The sequence below is a fragment of the Hippichthys cyanospilos genome, chromosome 7, assembly GCF_059441005.1.
Source record: "Hippichthys cyanospilos isolate Australia breed blue-spotted pipefish chromosome 7, RoL_Hcya_1.0, whole genome shotgun sequence".
Classification (NCBI taxonomy): domain Eukaryota; kingdom Metazoa; phylum Chordata; class Actinopteri; order Syngnathiformes; family Syngnathidae; genus Hippichthys; species Hippichthys cyanospilos.
Genome location: NC_142375.1, coordinates 14149780 through 14168310, shown reverse-complemented (window position 1 = coordinate 14168310; position 18531 = coordinate 14149780). Strand labels below are relative to the sequence as shown.

Genomic DNA, 18531 nt, shown 5'->3' with positions numbered 1-18531 from the left:
ACAATTCTTTTGTGATCCTAAAAAAGTTCACAAATATTAAATTATTTTCTGCACAGTGTGCACTGCGATTCACTCAAAACAACACAATTCTGTATTCTTCAGCTCCACAACGAGACATTACTCACATTGGCAATATTGTAAGTATGTCCGCACTGGAGGACGCAATAAAAATAGTATTTGGCAATACAAAGGAAGTAATAACGCTATAGCGACCCATTGATATTCCATATGCTGCGTGTACACACACACACACATATATATATATATATATATATATATATATATATATATATATATATATATATATATATATATATATATATATATATATATATTAGTTTTTTTTTTAATATTTGGGGTTTAAATTTTACTGAAACATCAAGACTAGTTTCTGTGGCAGTCTTTCATTTGATCCTTCAAGTGTGCAAGTGAGTTAGCATGAGACTTTTTTCCTCACATTTAATACAACCATTTGAGGTGATTGTATTTATTATAGCACCAATGTTTCCCTTTAAAAAAAGATTATTGGTCAAATAAACTAATGTACTTAGGCTAGTCATTATAATATGTCCAATTACTTTGATTAACTGTAATTTCATTAATAAATCCGTTTCGGACTTAAGCTGACAATAAGCCAACTGCTTTCCTAACGTTGAAATGAATGCCAGCGTAGCATAAAGTGTATAATGTACCACGTTCACAGAAGAACTTTGCGGTTTGGTTTTCTTTCGTGACACATCATCCAGTTAGACTTCTTTGCACATAATACTCATAATACATTTTCTATGCTTTTACTCTAATATTGTGTGCCCAGACAGAATAAATAAACCCCAAAGAACAAGACCTGTTTTGAGATTCCTGGAAGTGTTTTCATTTAACATGCTGCAGTATGTTAAATTAAAAAACAAAAAAACAAACAAAGAAAAAACAACAACAACGATGGCAAAAACACTTCCATCAAATGCGATGTAAAACAGCTACAGAGCATTTGAAAATTACCAACAGCTTAATTATTAAATGAGATAACAATGCTTGACCTGAAATGTTGTCATTGTGGTTTGCAGTTTGTCCATTGGTAAATCCAATCCATCTTTGTCAACATTCACTTTTTGGACATTTTGGTTATATGGCTCATCATTCATTAATATACAAAGACATCATTGGCTAAGTACAAGCATATATTCTTTCAGTCAACCACATTATCATGCTTGTATTAAGGACATCAGTGGAAGAGTTGCACTGAACTGAGCAGCTGGTTTTGTAGTGGTTGTATCCAGTGCATTTTTTCTGTGATGCTGGTTTCATAATGGCCAGAGTGCATCCATTAGATGCAGAAGTTTGTAAAGGCAACCTGACACTATACATTGTTGTTTTCTGAGTTAACATACCATGTGCAAAACACTTAATAAGGACAAAATGCATAATACTTGAATAACATATTGCATGTTCTTCCTGGCAGGCTTCATGGCATGTTAAAAACATTGACATCATTGGAAGCCACCAAGAATGTCCCCAAGTTACGTTATTTGTGGCACGTTTTGTTCTTCTGACAGTACTGCTGGGCAACTGTTGTGAAAAAACAAAATAAAAACCACCTCTGTAATCCAATCTGAAAAGCTTCTTGGAGCCATTCGGTCTGGCGATGAATCTTGTATGGGTCACGACCCTGTGAGAAATGTTAAAGTGCAACCAGCTGAGCAGTCGTGGATCACCTTAAGTCACCTTGATAGCCGATTTCTTGTGCACAAAAAGGAATGAAACGTAAGGGACGCCAATGAAGGCCCATTTCTCATTGGGCCAGAACATGATGACAGGACCTCGTTCTGGGGCCTCGCTAGCAACATCAAAGTAGGCGAAGCAGACACAACCCAAGTAAGAAGCCAGACAAATGAGGATGTGCCTGCAAGAGAAAAGCATATACATGGACATTCCACACAAAGTTCCACCTTTTTTGTGCAGACAATACTTTTTAGCATTAAATATACAGGTGCCATTTTAACAGATTAATTCACATTAATTATAGTCATAGTTAAAGTGCTATTTAATTATGTTAACCTTTTTTTTAATCTCTAACCACACTTTCAGTATGCTGATTAGATTCCTTGTTTTGCATTGTGTTTGACATGAAAATGGAAGAGCAGGTGAGAGTTGTCAGGCTGATTGATGAATGCTGAATTTAGGTTAAAAAACAAAAAATGCCCCGACGGCACCTTTGATCAATGTAGTGATATGACTTCTTTGTAAGAAAACATTTGCTCACCACAGAAGCATCTTAAGTTTGGCCTACCACCTAAATGTATATTTTAATGCTATATTTTTAAAACTCTTTCTGAACACAGCCATTGATTGACATCCTTTCAGTTCTATTTCATGTTTGTTCCATAAATTGACAGCATTAACAGATACACACATTTGCTTTATGGGTGGATTGCCCCCTGTTGGCAATTGAAAAAAAAAAAAAAAAAAAGAAAAACTGCAGAGTATAAAACCACAGAGGTCAAATCATGAGAAAAAAGTTCAGAATTTACGGCATGTGGAGAAAAGAAAACGGCACCGTTTCATGTGATGGTCAAAACTAAAGGTAAATGGCTACAATTGCATTTGCCAAAGACTGGTCAATATATGTTGGTGTATATTTATCTTTTTGTCAATCACAATAACACAATGTATCAAAATTAATTTAAAAAAAAAAAAAGCTCTGGTTCAGGGTTTTTATTAAACATTTTAGTTGATATTAAAAAAAAAAATAGATCAATTAATTCCCGACATAAATTATTCTCTCAATTGTTAATCTACTGACAGCACCAACTACATTAATAATTGCGGAATACATTATGCATTTCAAACCATAAGAAAAATGTAATCCTTCAATGTCCAAATGCACATACTTGTTTTGGTTTATTATGGGCTGTGCTGTGAGCTTACCAAGCACAGTGCAGATAGGGAAAGTTGACAGATGACCACATTTCACAAAATATCCTGTCGCTGAGCCAGCAGAGCAGAGCTAGAGCCCACCAGATCCCTGAGATCATGCCCAGCTTGAACACACGTGGGTTTTCACACCTGTGATGAATAAACAACATTGAGAAACACAACCACTACTGTACACCAAAGAATGACAAATGAATGTCAAAAAGTCCTACATGCTGCATAGTGCATATATATGTATCTTCAAGCAGTGTAATGAAAAACGATTGGAATCGAAAAATCGGTTTTGACTGAACCAAAATGAAGTAAATCATTACATTTTAAAATATACATACCCTGAATGTATGGAGATACGTATCACATCATCTTTTATGAGAGACGCACACCACGTATGAATTGTTGCTTCTTTTAATTGAATAAACTTGCTTTGGAGAACTTTTAAACATTGTTACATTTAAAAAATATGGAAAAGCCTAAAGCCATTCCGTAGAGGAACATACCATTCAATTGAACTCAATATAATAGTTTCAATTATAAATGTTCCAATATCGAATTATATTTTCACCAGGTATCGTGATGCATAAAAAAAAAAAAAAAATCATCTTTGGTTAGAGACGCACAACCATAGCAATATCTTGCTAATATAAGATCATTTTCAAGCTTAATTATTTCAAGTGTTGCAATTCACAGTATCAAAATCTCAAATATTTTGTTATAAAGATTATTTCTCAGGGTCCTTTCAACTATTTTGTAATGATTTTATTCAATTGCGGTATAGTCTCATGTTTGAGGTTGAATTTATGTAACCCAAAAGTTTGGAAAAAATGGGTTGTGCCAAGATGAAGAAACATGCTGTTCCAAGTGTTCGTCTTGACTCTTCGCATACCAACAAGTACTGTCTGTACAAAATTGTCCAAGTCATCAAAGTCAAAGTCAGAAGGGTCAAAGCTTCAAAGGTTCATTCCAACTTGCCTGCTGGCTGACAGGCATGGTTCTAAAATCATACTTTTCTCATATCTACTGCTGCTGATTATTATTCTTTAAATAGTATCGCTCGTCTCTTCTATCATCCCACACTAACAGAGACATTATAGCATGTATGATAATGCATTGGATTGATATCAGTATCAGATACTACTCTGGACTGCAATATTGGTATCATATCAGAAGTGAAAAAGCTAGATTGGGAAACCCCTAAATGGTATTGGCTACATATAAAAGTCACAAAATCTAAAATACTGTAAGTCAAAAGAGACTCGCAAAATGATGATGAAACATTGTATTAAATAAAAATGATGAGTTAATGTGCATTATGGTGTGAAAATTTGAGAGACTAATTGTGCGGTGTTTTCACAAAACCATCCTTGTCATGAGGACAAAAGTATTATTGACAAAACTTCTACAGAGATGTCCATTTTCTATTAACTAAAACTCTTAAGGTCTCAAATCTATATTCCCAGCAGCCAAAAGATTTTAATTGTAATCAAAGTGTATCATAAAATAATCATCAAATTTTGAGCTACCTCCATATATTATACTTCACTTTAAGGGTGATTGAGTGTAGAATAAAATGTATCAATATCTCAATTTTCATTTTGGAGACATACAGTAAGCCTGATTTTGTGAAAACACATCACATTTATTTTACTATGCAAAGTACCAATAGAGCTACATCACTGATTACATTCATTCTTCCGTTCAAAAAACATTTAAACAAATTATAAAGGTGACAGTTGTGGGTATGTGTATTGTATGAGTATATAATGCTGGCGCTTAAATGAATTTCAATGGATACTGACTTCAATGGATCACAACTAGCAGAATAAAACATTTTTTTAATTAAAAAAAAAAGCACACAGAACAACATTGAAGGCTTGTTGATTGAAACGTTATTCCAACTAAAAAGTTCTCCTAAAAAATAGTATTACAATTACCTGCATTTATTCACTAATTCACCCTTAATGTGTGTATGGAGAAAACATTTATCCAATCCTCTTCGAGTTTGCCAACATTTTTCCAAACAATGTCAGTGTGATTTATATGTCCACTTAGATTATGGCTGCAGATAAATTGATTTTTAAAATGTAAGTGATCATTTGCGATTTGTAAACAGCCCCTCTTGTTCAATGCAAATCACTAGGCTTGACCATAGAGGCCTGGGTGGTGTGTTTGAGACAACACTGAGCTATGTGTTCCCGTTTGACAAATCTCCCAGATGGTTCTCAAGCCTTCCAGCTGTTTTAACTGCTCCATTTTTACTCTACACACTAGCGTGCTAAACTGCACGTTAACGGCTCTCTTCTAATACAGCAATTTTTCCATCCATATTTAGAATGGTAGCAAGCCAAATCCTCTGATCTACTACTCTACATAAATGCACTTTTGCACCATGTTAGTGACCCTCAGACAGATTAATCCACATTGCTGCTGATACAAAACTATTCTTAGTTGTGTCCCTAAGCATGCACACACATAAGCCCACTGCTGGCTAACAGTACAGTCACTGTGACACACGCATGCTCAATGACAAGCTTTCCATTGTGATTGACCTCACACCAAGGAGAAAGTAAAACTGGGAAGAGAAATATATATATATATATATATATATATATAAAAACAACAAATGCTTGATTAAGGCAACAAACCAACCATTGAACTTCCATGGTTTAGAACACTGCACATTGAAATGTATATTGGAGTATTAAAAAATTGGCTGAGGAAAATGAATGGATGGATGGATGGATGGATGGATACAGCTGGTTGAGACCTCACAAACAACATGTGGCATGAACCCAGCTACATCTTGCCATCACAAAGTAATCTGGAACACAAAAACTGCTCGGCTTTTGTGCTTTGTTTACCAATGCTGCTCTAGTTCTTTAAAAATAAAGAAGTTGATATACATTTAAAAACAAACCTTACTTACATACTTGTTTGTGTTTAGTTTATGATGGGATGCTTGGGGCCAAGCACTGAATTGTTCCTGTCCCCTGGCAAGATATAAGGCTTCATTGAGTTTTGTTGGATGCACAAATTAGCCTAAGCTAATTGTGTTAGCTTCTAATATGCAACACATACAAAGATCTGCTTATTGACAAGAGCAATTTAGTGGCTTGATGATGAAGAGAAAATACACTGAAAACTATCTTGGTGGCATCTCTCATTTGCATGACAGCTTGAAGGGCAACAACAATTTTTGATTTCTGAAAAGCAGTATTTCTACAACAGCATATCAAAGATATTTTACTAGAACACCTGTTTTAAGTGTAAAAAATGATGGTTGGCTCAAATTAGATTCAATGCATGTTGTCATTTCTTCCAAAAACGTTGACTTAATTTGGACTGGAAGTATATCTGTTCCAAAAAGATTAAATTACCAACAAACAAACAAAGAACCCTGATGTAAATTTTTGAAATTTTTTGAAAACATGAGGGGTCACGTACAGTATGTTCCTCTGCTAATAATAAATCAATCTATTACATTAAAAGACATCCTGAGTTTTGTCAGATAGGAGAGGCTACTCGCGGGCAAAAGGAAATACTGAAGAATAGCTGGTTTGTGATACTTCCCAAAAGGAAATGCCTTTGAGTATCTACGGTATATCATGTCTGTTATGTCACAAGGACAACTTCTGCCAAAAACAGTCATCAGCATGATCTAAGCTTGGCTTTTATCATGTTGGCCACCCCAAGAACTTCCTTCCAACAAATCCAATGTACCAGATGCTTTATTTCTCAGTAGTATGTCTATAATACAGCAACTGTTAGCACAACGCACCACAAGGAAAACAAAAACATGCACGATACAAATCAGCGCCAGAACTCGTTTTGAGGAGGGGGATGCTGGTATAAGTCAAGAACATGTGACAGTTGGAGGCACAGATAAGTGGTGAAAGAGGTGGCATCTCTATCTTGGGTAGAGTCTCAATGAAAAACTAGAGGGGGGAAAAAAAGAGGGAAGTGACGGGGACATTTTTATGAATGTTCTACTAACAACATATACAAAAAAAAAAAGCTTCCTCTTATTTTTATTATTGTTGTTGCTGTCATAACAATCTGTTAACATTGGTTTTGCACCAAACCAGCACTATTTGCATTATTGGAGTTTCCAAGAAGTCATGGGTATAGAGTACAGAGATGACATTGACTCGTTTTCTCTCAGTGCAACATCCATTATGAGGAATAAAAATTTTCATCAATCAAATGACTATGACTGTGTTTTTTTTTCTATCTATCGGTTCATTATGTCTCTACCAGCTATTTTCTTTTAAATTGACTTTTTTCAGCTTTCAAGTCAAATGCTATAGAATTTCAAGTTCAGCCAAAATATGTGTGATGTTAACGGACACATAAATATACTGTATACTACATGTATCTTGAAAAGGGGCTGCTCAGAGAGCATGGTATAGCTATAGTGACCTCATTAATAAAATATAATCAATAGAAATGGAACATAAACTGAGTTGTGTTCAGTGTTAATGTGAAGAAACACCTCCTAGGCACACAGTGATTCTATGTTTGCAGGTTTGCATCCATATCATGTGTCCACTAAAAATCTGTGTTAGGAGTGAGTAATAAGTATATCATTTGTTTTTGTGAAACCCACACATCAGATATTTCATCTATGATTTTTAAACTCCGTCTTAGTGTGACTATGCATTGTTTGTCTCTAAGGGGGCAATAAAAAACACACACACATTTTCTGACACATTTTTCTGCCACATTATTGTACAAAAATAAAAAAAGAATAAAAAACCGGGCAAGTACCAGCAGTTTTTCTACTTGTCACAATCCAATCCCCAATCTTTTTCATATACCGAGCCCTGCGACACGTTCTGAAATTCACTCTAATAAAGCCAGAGGAAATTATGAATAGTTCCAATCAACATCTGAACAGGGCTGTGCACAGAAGATGCCCTTGAAATATGAGATAAGGAAAGTTCTGGCAAAGAAAAAGTGAGCAAACATTGCCACATTCACAAATGCCACACTGATAAGTGTCCTACGCACATCATCACCGCTGACCTTTTTTTTAGGTTTTGGTCATGTGACGTTCACAAGCTAAGCCTTTAGCTACTGTGATGTTATTGTCAGTAGGTAGCAAGTGGCAATACAAAGGCAAAATGATAAGCCCATGAGATGGATACAAGCAGGTGGGTTTTACAGGTTCAATCATATTCTACAACACTATATTAGTCAGAATACCGTTTTTATACTCCTGAGGACGGATGGAACATATTATTGTTGAGAAAATTATTGACTTGACTTTCCTTTTAATGGTATCTTATTCTAAGAAGCAAAGTTCTACTTTGTCAATTTGTTTTCACTTTATTTTTTTGGTCATTTTTGTTCCCTTTTTAATGTAACCTGTATTTTTTATAGGATTATCCTATGATTCAAGTTGTTGCCCTCACAATCATGTCACAGTGGAATGGAATGTTGTTTACATCAAATATTTTTTTTCATGTCCCTGTGGATGTGACGCAAGTCAGGGGAAATTAGTCGCACAGCAAAAGGAACAACATGTCACGTACTTCGCAAAGGCAAAAGTCAGACGGAATAGGGCAGCAGGAATTCTCTCCAACAATTAAAATCCACTTCTGTGGATGGCTGGCACCGGCAATAATGTTAAAAGTTATCATCAGATAGAATAATAAAATGTAAAAGTAGCAATGCTGAGGAGTGGTTGAAGGTAAAAGGAACTCCAAACCGGAGAGACAGAAGGAAAGGCTGCAGATTAAAAACTGGCCGATTAATTGTTTTAAGAAACATTCTTTCACATGATATGCCTTTGGGGTAACTTTGGAACAGAAGGTGAAAGGAGGGAATGTTAATGTACTGCTGACTGCATGTTGACACTACTCCTCATTTGCCCCTTGACAATACACAAACATACACACACACAGTTGACCAAAACATGAATTTTAGCAGCTGTCCAATGGGGCTGTATGCTGTGTTATTAACCTGACTTCTGCAAAAACAAGTAATGGTCCAGATCCCATTGAAGATGCAAGAAATTCCTCTAATTAACATTGATAAGGCACACCAGTGAAGTGAAAAACATTTCAGGTGACTATCTGTTGAAGCTCATCAAGAGAATACCAAGTGTGCAAAGCAGTAATCACAGTAAGGGATGATTGTTTTGAAGAAACTACAATATACAACATGTTTTCAGTTATTTCACCATTTTTAAGTACACAACTCTATATGTGTTCATATTTGTTATGTCTTAAGTGAGGATATACAATGTAAAGAGTCATCAAAATAAAGTATAGGACGTATAATTAATCTTAAAAAAAAACCTGCCATGTGATTCTGAAGGCCAAACTAGAAGTAGAAGCAAACTTTGATTACAATGCTCTCCGCCTGCCAAGAGCATACTCCGTGGACTGCAAATTTTTCGCCAGGATTTTTGAATGTACTTTATTCTAGATATTCTATTCTAGTGCAGTGTACTCACACATATAAAAAAAAGCATGTTATATTCATTGAAGACTTGTGTAAATGTGACTGGTTTTGCGTTTATCTACAAGTGCTGTGCAATTGCATACACAAACAACACATAACAGATACGGGATGTACATATCATTGCTGCTTGTCAGGCGGAAATCCTAGATACCCAAATGTGGTCAATTTCATTGAAAATAAAAAGGTCAAAATAGCTAGAGAATAAATGTGTAAATGCTCTGGAGTGTTCAAAATCTCTGAAAAATAATGTCATTCTCCGGAAGCCATTTGGCATATTTGTTGCTTTTTTGAAAGGCTGGGTAGACAACCACGAATAATAGTAAGGTTGGATACACATGGCATGTTTTATTATATCATCGCATTGTTTATTTCATATGTATGCATTGCATGCATTTCCCGATGACGCTGCTGCAGTGTCCTTGAGCAACACACCAATACCTCAAACCGTTTCCCGTGTGCTTAAGTAGTCTCGTTCTTCAGTGGAAGTAGAATTCTACTGAGTGTCCCTGAGAAACTGCCAACTACCAGCAAATCTTCAATACCCATCAGGAGGGCACTCGCAAAACAAAACCAAAAATAAATTCCCAAAGGCTTGCAGTGCAAAGTCGGATTGTTCCAAAAGATGTATTTTTGCCTCCCCTTAAGTTCTGTATTTCTTATTGTCTCCTTGTTTTGCACAGGCTCACCCCCATGCTGCCTTTTTCCTCTTCATGACACATTTTCGACTGTCTTTTTACTTGACTAATACAATTGCACTTCCACTAAATGATGAAAGGTACATGATAAAACTGTGTATCCAAACTATGTGATTTTATGGCCAATCCACCTTATTTTGAATCACCACCGAAGAGCAGAAATTTAGTCACACCTAAATATTTGGCAACCGCCAAAACAGAAGTACAAGAAGACACTGTAAATGATACAGTAATGTAACTGATACTGTAATTACAGTCGCAATGCCAGGATCCCTGAATAGACAAATGAGAGCCTCTCAAAAAACAAACTTGACTCTTTGCATCGACCATTCAGTCATTTAGCAATCTGAACATCGGCAATATAAGATGGCTTCACTTGTTGCTAATGCAAATAAGTGACATTGCTAGAACAACAATTTATTCATGTGCATTCATCCAAATAAGAGGTGTGATTCAAGTTAAGCCATTTTAAATCTGCACTAATACAAAGCGATGGAAGTCTGTAAAATACCATGTGTGCTTTTGAAAAAGTGTCAAGAGGAAGTAGAGTGTTGAACAGAATAGGTGCAATGTAGTGGAAAATGTGGCATGCAAAACGATTGTACTGTGGTAGCAATTCATGACTTCAGAAAATGCATTTGGCACCAGTGTTTGCAAAACCAAGTAACAACTGACCTTCTAAGCTCGGTGATGAGCAGTGCAGTGCATGGGATGCCCAGAGTCATGAGTGACAAGGAGTTTATAACAGGTTTAACAAAGGCCAACCCCGTAGTGATTCCAGACAGGATGCCGATGACCACTTTGAACCTTGATCTAGAGCAAAGAGCAAGAGCAAATCAAATTTAGATAAAAGAAAAAGCTTTTATCTCAATTGAGAAGAACACTGTTAGTTAAGAATTTTTTCTACAGCATATTGAAATTCAATAATATCGAGCTGCATGGGTAATAAAAGCAAACACAACCGTGTGTGTGACAATGAAAGGGAAGTAAGGACATGTGATGAAGCTTTTACTGGTGTCAGCTATCTCAGACCGGCCTATTATTAAACTGAAGGAGTGACAGCAGTAGACATGTCTTGTGACAGAATAGCGAGCAGAAGCCATATACAGTAGTGTAGCGGCTCAATAGGCTCAAAAGAAAAATGTAAAAAACAAAAGGTTAACAATGCAATGTTCAACGCTTCTAAAGGTCATTAATCAATCATCAACCAAAATAACTTCCATACCGATCTCTCCTGAACATCCTTGGTAAATATCTTTTGGGGAACCACATGGCGATGGCACACATGAGCACCCATAAAATGGCTAACTCATCCAGCATCTGGCCCAGGAAGCTGAGTGTAGCGTGGAAGTATGCTGATCCAATACCTATAGTATAGGGGGACGTGAAAAAACATATGTACTAATTAGATAAGAGATCACTGTGCCAATAAGCTTGGAATCTGATGTGGATTTGAGATGCAGACCATCTGACGTATCTTATATACCACGTTAAAGGGAATTAAGTGAAGAATTAGAATATATTGATGTCTCAATTTTTATTTCCAGAGATATGAGCCTGATTTTGTGAAAATTCATTGAAAAATGCATATTATATTGATTCAGTTCATGAATTCCAAGAGGGAAACAACATAAATGTGCTTGGCAGAGACAATCCGTTGTAAACATGACCCGGTCTTACGATACACACACACACAAAGCTTTTTGGTTCACACTACTGCTTTCTGACCTCAGTAAGGCAACCATTCGGGAAAAAGGAAGGAGGGGGTTACTCTCGGTCATCAACACTGAGGGAACAAGGAATCATAATTCCTCTAAGACGTTGTCACATACAGAAGTGCTATTCAGGACTGAAGTATACTGAGTCAAATTAGATCCAATCAGAGTTGTCGTTATTCAACCAATGAATAAATCTAGTCATTATGTAAGGATTGAATGACTTAGAATAGCTTCAAGCTGCAGCTAATGAGACTATGATGGTGACTATAGAACTGGATAATGAACTTTTTTCCTGGTACATAGAGATCTATGTGCACACTGCACTCGTCTCTGTCCTGGATGCTAAACACAATATTGCTATGTCAGCACATGACACAGGATCCCAGCATAGTTTCTTATGCAAGTTTTGTGTTTGATTTTGTGTCTTAAAAAATGTCTTAAAATGATGGACTGTAGTGGTTTCAAACCATATTTTTCAATGCGTATTGATACTGCAGTTAAGAATTATACTTATTGATTCGTCGGTTGGTTACTGTACAAGAATTAAGCATTGGGCCATAATGTTAAGAGTTTTAGAAGTTTGACTATGGGTTTCTATTTTGTTATTGTAAAAATTAAAATTTTACAAATGCAAAAAAGTAAAATGTAACTAGTGGAGCTTGTATTTGAAAATATAACTTTTAGTAGCCATGAAATTGTGTGTTTATTTCCGGACAAACTCAATTATAAGTCAAAGTAGGGGAATTGGATTTATTAATAATGTGCACCATTCACTAAGGTTTGAAAAAAAAAAAAAAAACAATTTCCTTTAACTCGAGATCGACTGTTCTTATTTATTAAAAATCCATACTGAACTGATATGGACCGGTTTTGCCATAGATTTAAGCCTTACAGTAAACTGGATATTTATTGTGTATATTAAAATGCAATTCTTTGTCGAGAACAGAGGTGTTATTTTGCTGCGGCGACTGAGTGGTGTTACGGGAAATTTCTCATTTCACAGTAAAGATCACGTCATTCAAACCAACTTACCCACCACGACCAGGAGGGTCCAAATGAGGTATATTCCACTGTTGAAATGTGTTGCATATTGGCGAAACAAGCACATTAATATGGGCGGCAAAACAAAAAACAAAATGTTGCTGATCTGAAATGACAAAGGGAAACCCATAAGAAACAAAACATACAGGCAGATGTTTTTCAGCGTGCGAGGCTCTTCTCTGTCATGTGTAACTTGATGCTGCAGCCCAAACGGTAAACATCAAGTCTCGAAAGAGGCAACAGTTCCATACAAAAAAAAGAACTAAACCAGAAACGCGAAAGCTCTTAAAGGAAGGCTGAGCTGTTTTAATATGCAAAACAATAAGGGAAAAAATAAAAACAAAAAAACACAAGGGTATTGCCAAAAGTGCTCACTGACCGTGTTGTAAAATTCAGCGATGTCCGGATAAATAAGGTAATTGCCTTCACACCAATCCACATCGGAGCTGCCAGCCTGCAAGTGGTCCCAGAAAATCAGATTAACGTTACTCATGTCTGGACTAGTTGCGCTCGGGGGAACGAACGGTATCGTCGTCCCACGCAAAAACAAAAACACGCGAGATTAATCTGTAATGTCTCGTCTTTGGAATCAAGATCATTCATAAAAAGTGGCGCGCATATGCACGTCAAATGATGCGAATATTTTTTTTAGACTGCTTACTATCTAGCGTCTGCACTGTGACTTGAGATTACTGTTAACTGTTCTACGTAACCTTCGACGTCAGCACGTTGACGCTTGCTTTGCCAGCCAAAGAGTACTTGTTTTAGGTTAGAGAAATCAGTGCCCCACACACTAGTTTTAGTTTTGTTTTTTTTAAGAGCAACGATATTCACAAATAACTATATCAGTCACATGACTATATCAGTTACGAGATTAGTGGTCGTCATTAAAAAGTGACAATGACTGTGATGTTACAGCTGGGATAGCATGCCCTCGATCATAGATAAGCAGATGAGAGAGAGAACCCTACAATGTTTTCGGCAACACATTTTAATAAAAAGGAATATAAAAACAGCACTATTCGCGGTATTAATGAGTAGGCAATTACATTGCAAATGAAGAAGTTACTCGCCGCGTCTGTTTGTCGATGAACGTCTGCATCAGAAATTAAACGGACAAAGTGACGGACCATGGTAAAAGTGTTCTTGGCTTTGCGGAACTCTTTGGATAATGAGCCTCGGAGACGTTTATTTGTTGCAAAACCCAGGTCTAGACTTCAAATGTTGAATTCAATCAATTGGTATTATTTTTAGCCACTATTTTAATGAGTGCATACACCGCACATTTACATATCTATTAGTTACTATTTTCTTCGCTGTCTTGCACGCGCTCGTGTCACGATGTTTTATTTGTAAAGTAGTTCAGTGTAAATTCTCGCGAGAACGTTTCAGACTACGTGAGATCCTGGAGCGGATATCCGGCCTCTTTTTCGTGGCGGACCGTGGTCGGGCCGGTCTGGCAACATGAAGGTACAACATTCGGTCAAACGTAACAGTTCTTAGAAATCTATTTTCCCAGTAATATTGTGTTATATGTAATGCAATTATTGTTGAAATTAAAGCGGCCTTCAAAAATTTGTCAATAAGCCGTTCGTCGCTGAGGATGAGCATTGATTGCATATCTAACTAGCACTGTCAATCGCTTATTGAAACATGGCGTCTCACATAGAACTACAGCAAGGCGCAGTCTGTCTCTTTGACCGACTGAACGCTCCTAAATGTGTCTTATTACCACAACGTATCGGTCAAAAATCCAGGTCACTGCTGAAGCTTTGATATACGAGTTGGTGCTTTCGTAAGCATTATTGAACTTTGCGAGCTTTATCGTCTGAGCAATGGCCGTCCGTTGCCAAAGCGTTGTGTATAGAACGTTTTAAAGATATAACTTAATAATTGGCGGCTTTTTTTTTATTTCAACGAGTTATCAATAAGTTGCTTAAATTTGCAATGCTACTTTGTTACTGGTAGCCGTAAAAACTGGACGTCAGTGACCTTTAATGTGTTGTTTTGCAGCTAAATATCTCGTTTCCTGCTACTGGCTGCCAAAAGCTCATCGAAGTGGATGATGAACGCAAGTTGCGTACCTTCTATGAGAAGCGCATGGCCACTGAGGTGGCTGCTGATCCCCTTGGAGATGAGTGGAAGGTAAGATGTGACATTGATGGAGCTCACTATGGCACACCGTGGTATCTTTCTGACTGGCCTGTAGTCGTTAAGATGGGACAGGGTGTTGCTAAAGAAACAGTAGAGAACTGAATGCGACCAGGCCTTATGAGTGGCTGGTTAAAATTGCAGTTCTCTCACAGGCAATCCTGCCAAATAAGTGATTATTTTAAACTAGGCATGGGCCAATATCAGATTCTGACGGTATGATAAACTTGAGCAAACATATCACGGTGTCACAGTACAGTACAAAAATTACAGCTCAATTTTTTCCATTGAGCGGAAGTCTTTATAAACAAAATTTTGAATATTTGGTACACTAAGAAATGTGTACCATCTTCACTACATGTAAATAAATGAATGAATTGATATGTTAACATTTTTATTGTTCTTAGCAAGTTAATGCTCTTTTTAAGTTATTTTTAAGACAAAGACCCCCTTCTTATCCTCCATGCATGCCAAAACAAATATGTTTATAAACATAAAAACAGAAACACAAATGCCACCTAAGTATAACTCCATAATAAGAGTGATATTCTTATTACCGAAGAGCACTGCGCTTCCATGAATCCACATTGATGCACACTACAATTTGACAAGAACCCCTAAAATAATGACGCGATATACGTTTAGAAAATAACTCAGTTATCACCTGTGGCCACTATAATTATACAGAGTGTAAGTTCATTTGACTAGCATCAGCATAAATTTGTGTTTTTGATTAAAAATGAGCATCTTCGTTTGACTTTTTTAACATTGTGTTTTTAGAGCTATCTTGTAAGATCATAAAGGGTGCTAAGCATCATAATCTGATTCCGATGGGTAAAGCTTCTTCCATTCATCTCCCAGAAGTGGGCATCATCATCATGTAAACATGAAAATATGTCATACTGTTTAGTTCTGAGAGGATTATGACATAGACCTCCACCTTATCCCCCCTGCACACTAAAAGGTTAAAAAAAAGTTCTTGCCATTTAGTTTCAGAGAGTTGGTTTGTTACGACAATCCTGCAAGCAGCCAGTCATATTCAGCTCTCTTTAAATGCAGCCTTTGTATGATCAAGCCAAAAAGTGGAGTGCTCATTATTGGTTATTGACAGTATCAACAATTATTACCACCCCACTTCACACAGACACACACCTCTGTAAACTGTCAACACGGTTATCGGCCCATGGCTATTATAAAGTAACAAATTAATTTTTTACAACAGACTTACTTGCGCATCAAAAACCTCATACCTTTCTCTATTTCCAGGGGTATGTGGTGCGCATAAGCGGAGGCAACGACAAGCAGGGCTTCCCCATGAAGCAGGGCGTTCTGACTCACGGTCGTGTGCGCCTGCTGCTCAGCAAGGGCCACTCCTGCTACCGTCCCCGCAGGACTGGCGAGCGCAAGCGCAAGTCCGTCCGCGGCTGCATCGTCGATGCCAACCTTAGTGTTCTCAACTTGGTCATTGTCAAGAAAGGTAACATTTAAAGGATGTTGTTTTTGATTTTCAATTAAACCTAATGCGTTCAGAATTGTGTTCACAAGGCACAATTCTGAACGCATAAGGTTTGATGGGAAGTCAAAAACAATGTTTTGTAGTCTCACACGTGGTTTGCTGTAATGATAAATGAACATTTAGGTAGAATCTGACAGTACTTCATTAATATTTGTCTCCATGTATAATGCATGTGGCTGAAACTTTGGAGCCCACCCTGAAAAAAAATCTTGGTTTCATTGTTAAATGTTTTTCCAATATGGCAATGTCAAAGCAGTTAGTTGATTGAATATTTTGGTGGGTGCTCGTGGCACACAGTGGAATCCTTTTGACTCCTCCAAAGTCATCAGGGCGGGACAGTGTGTTGCCAGAGAAACTGTAGAGGACTCACCGGATACGACCAGGCCTAACAGTGGCTGGTTGAAACTGCAGTCCTCTCACATTGACAGTAAATGTTGGTCTATGCTTTGACTGCTTTATTTTTAACAGACAGCTTTTCATTTTTGAATGACACAATTCACTAAGTTGCCTTTTTTCACCCTCCTCTCAGGTGAGAAGGACATCCCCGGGCTGACTGACAGCACCGTTCCTCGCCGCCTTGGCCCCAAAAGGGCCAGCAAGATCCGCAAGCTCTTCAACCTGGCCAAGGAGGATGATGTCAGACAATATGTTGTGAGGAGACCCCTCACTAAGGAAGGTCAGTCACCCTCGCCTTGTCAATAAATCTGGCTGTGAATATTACTTTAAGTTGGTTCAGATTCCTGGAAGCGCATTCACTTTTATTCAATACAGTGTACAGATCTTTGAGGGGCCGTGAGTTTAAATCAATAATTTCCTTTACAGTCTGCTGGATCTCTAATCTAAACCTGTTTTCTAAGATGTTCACAAGCTTAGCTCAACTTGTTTCAGCAGTAAGTGGCAAAATGGTTACCCTGAAGTTGATTTTGATGCTTGACACCTACTCTAAACGCTTTATTCATCAGACTGCCAAGTGGGGCTACGCAGAACATATTTTAAACATTTTGGTCTTTCCTTTTAAAGTTTTTGGCAGTTTAGCTAATTTTTAAAAACACAACTGTATTGGTTGTAGAGTCTCAGATCTATAAGTTCAGGGATATTCTGAGATACTGTGGATGTCACCTATACGACATTTGTTTCACTTCAGTTTTTAACCTTTCAGGAAAGAAGCAGAGGTCTAAGGCTCCCAGGATCCAGAGACTGGTGACTCCTCGTGTGTTGCAGCACAAACGCCGCCGCATTTCCCTTAAGAGAAAGCGCACCCAGAAGAACAAAGAGGAGGCATCTGAGTATGCCAAGCTGCTGGCTAAGAGGATGAAGGTAACTTGACAAGCTTGCCTTACCCCATTTGAGCTCAAATATTCACCAAATAATTTGAGCGCGAATGCTCCCATTAGCCAGTCACACCAAACTTTACATTTCTGGCTGTGGGAGCACGATCACCTCATTAAACGGCTCCTGTTTCAAGTTTCTCCTTTCAGTTATAGCCATTAAGAAAATAGTATGCTGAAATAACTTGGTAGCCAGTGTCATTCATATTCAGATACTTTGGTTACCAAACATTTAAACTATAATGCAGTATGCAAAAAAATGTGTTTTTGGCTGATTTGTATTGAAAGTGTCCTTAGGTTGAGATGTTTGTAGTGCTTTTCATTTTGAAACTTTGTATCCAACTGTTTTGAAAGCGTTCATTGACATGCCTTTTCTTCACATCACCAGGAAGCTAAAGAGAAGCGTCAGGAACAGATCGCCAAGAGGCGTCGCCTTTCGTCTCTCAGGGCTTCCACATCCAAGTCAGAATCCAGCCAAAAGTAAAGACAATAAAGTAATGTTTGGTCTAAATCCAGTTGTTTCATCCTTTCCATAACAGATTGAGTGGGTTAATAGGTTCTTCCAACCATGTGATGCAAATCAATGCTTCAAACTTTTTAGTTCAGAATGCACTGGTGCTAGTCTGTTGATCTTAAGGAGTTGTAAGGCTGCCCTCATTTTAGGGCACTAGAACCTCCAACTCGTG

General features: G+C 37.4%; 2 protein-coding genes across 3 annotated transcripts; one reads left to right on the top strand and one right to left on the bottom strand.

Moving 5' to 3' along the window:
* Positions 1–345: 345 nt before the first annotated feature.
* On the bottom strand, positions 346–13998 carry acer2 (alkaline ceramidase 2). Of its 2 annotated transcripts, XM_088419042.1 has the most exons (7): positions 13900–13998; positions 13230–13304; positions 12842–12956; positions 11317–11458; positions 10767–10904; positions 2926–3063; positions 346–1900 (listed from the first exon to the last, which is right to left on the bottom strand). In XM_088419042.1, the coding sequence occupies exons 1-7, from the start codon at positions 13981–13983 to the stop codon at positions 1714–1716; spliced, it is 879 nt and encodes a 292-aa protein (XP_088275168.1). In that variant the 5' UTR covers positions 13984–13998; the 3' UTR covers positions 346–1713. The 2 variants fall into 2 exon arrangements, with proteins under 2 accessions (XP_088275168.1, XP_088275169.1); XM_088419043.1 differs by lacking the exon at positions 13900–13998 and having other exon boundaries at positions 13230–13557.
* A 163-nt stretch (positions 13999–14161) lies between these two features.
* Positions 14162–18356, top strand: rps6 (ribosomal protein S6). The gene is made up of 6 exons (XM_088419044.1): positions 14162–14320; positions 14864–14995; positions 16268–16478; positions 17047–17193; positions 17677–17834; positions 18234–18356. Exons 1-6 carry the CDS (start codon positions 14315–14317, stop codon positions 18327–18329), a joined length of 750 nt encoding a protein of 249 aa, XP_088275170.1. The 5' UTR covers positions 14162–14314; the 3' UTR covers positions 18330–18356.
* Positions 18357–18531: the final 175 nt, after the last annotated feature.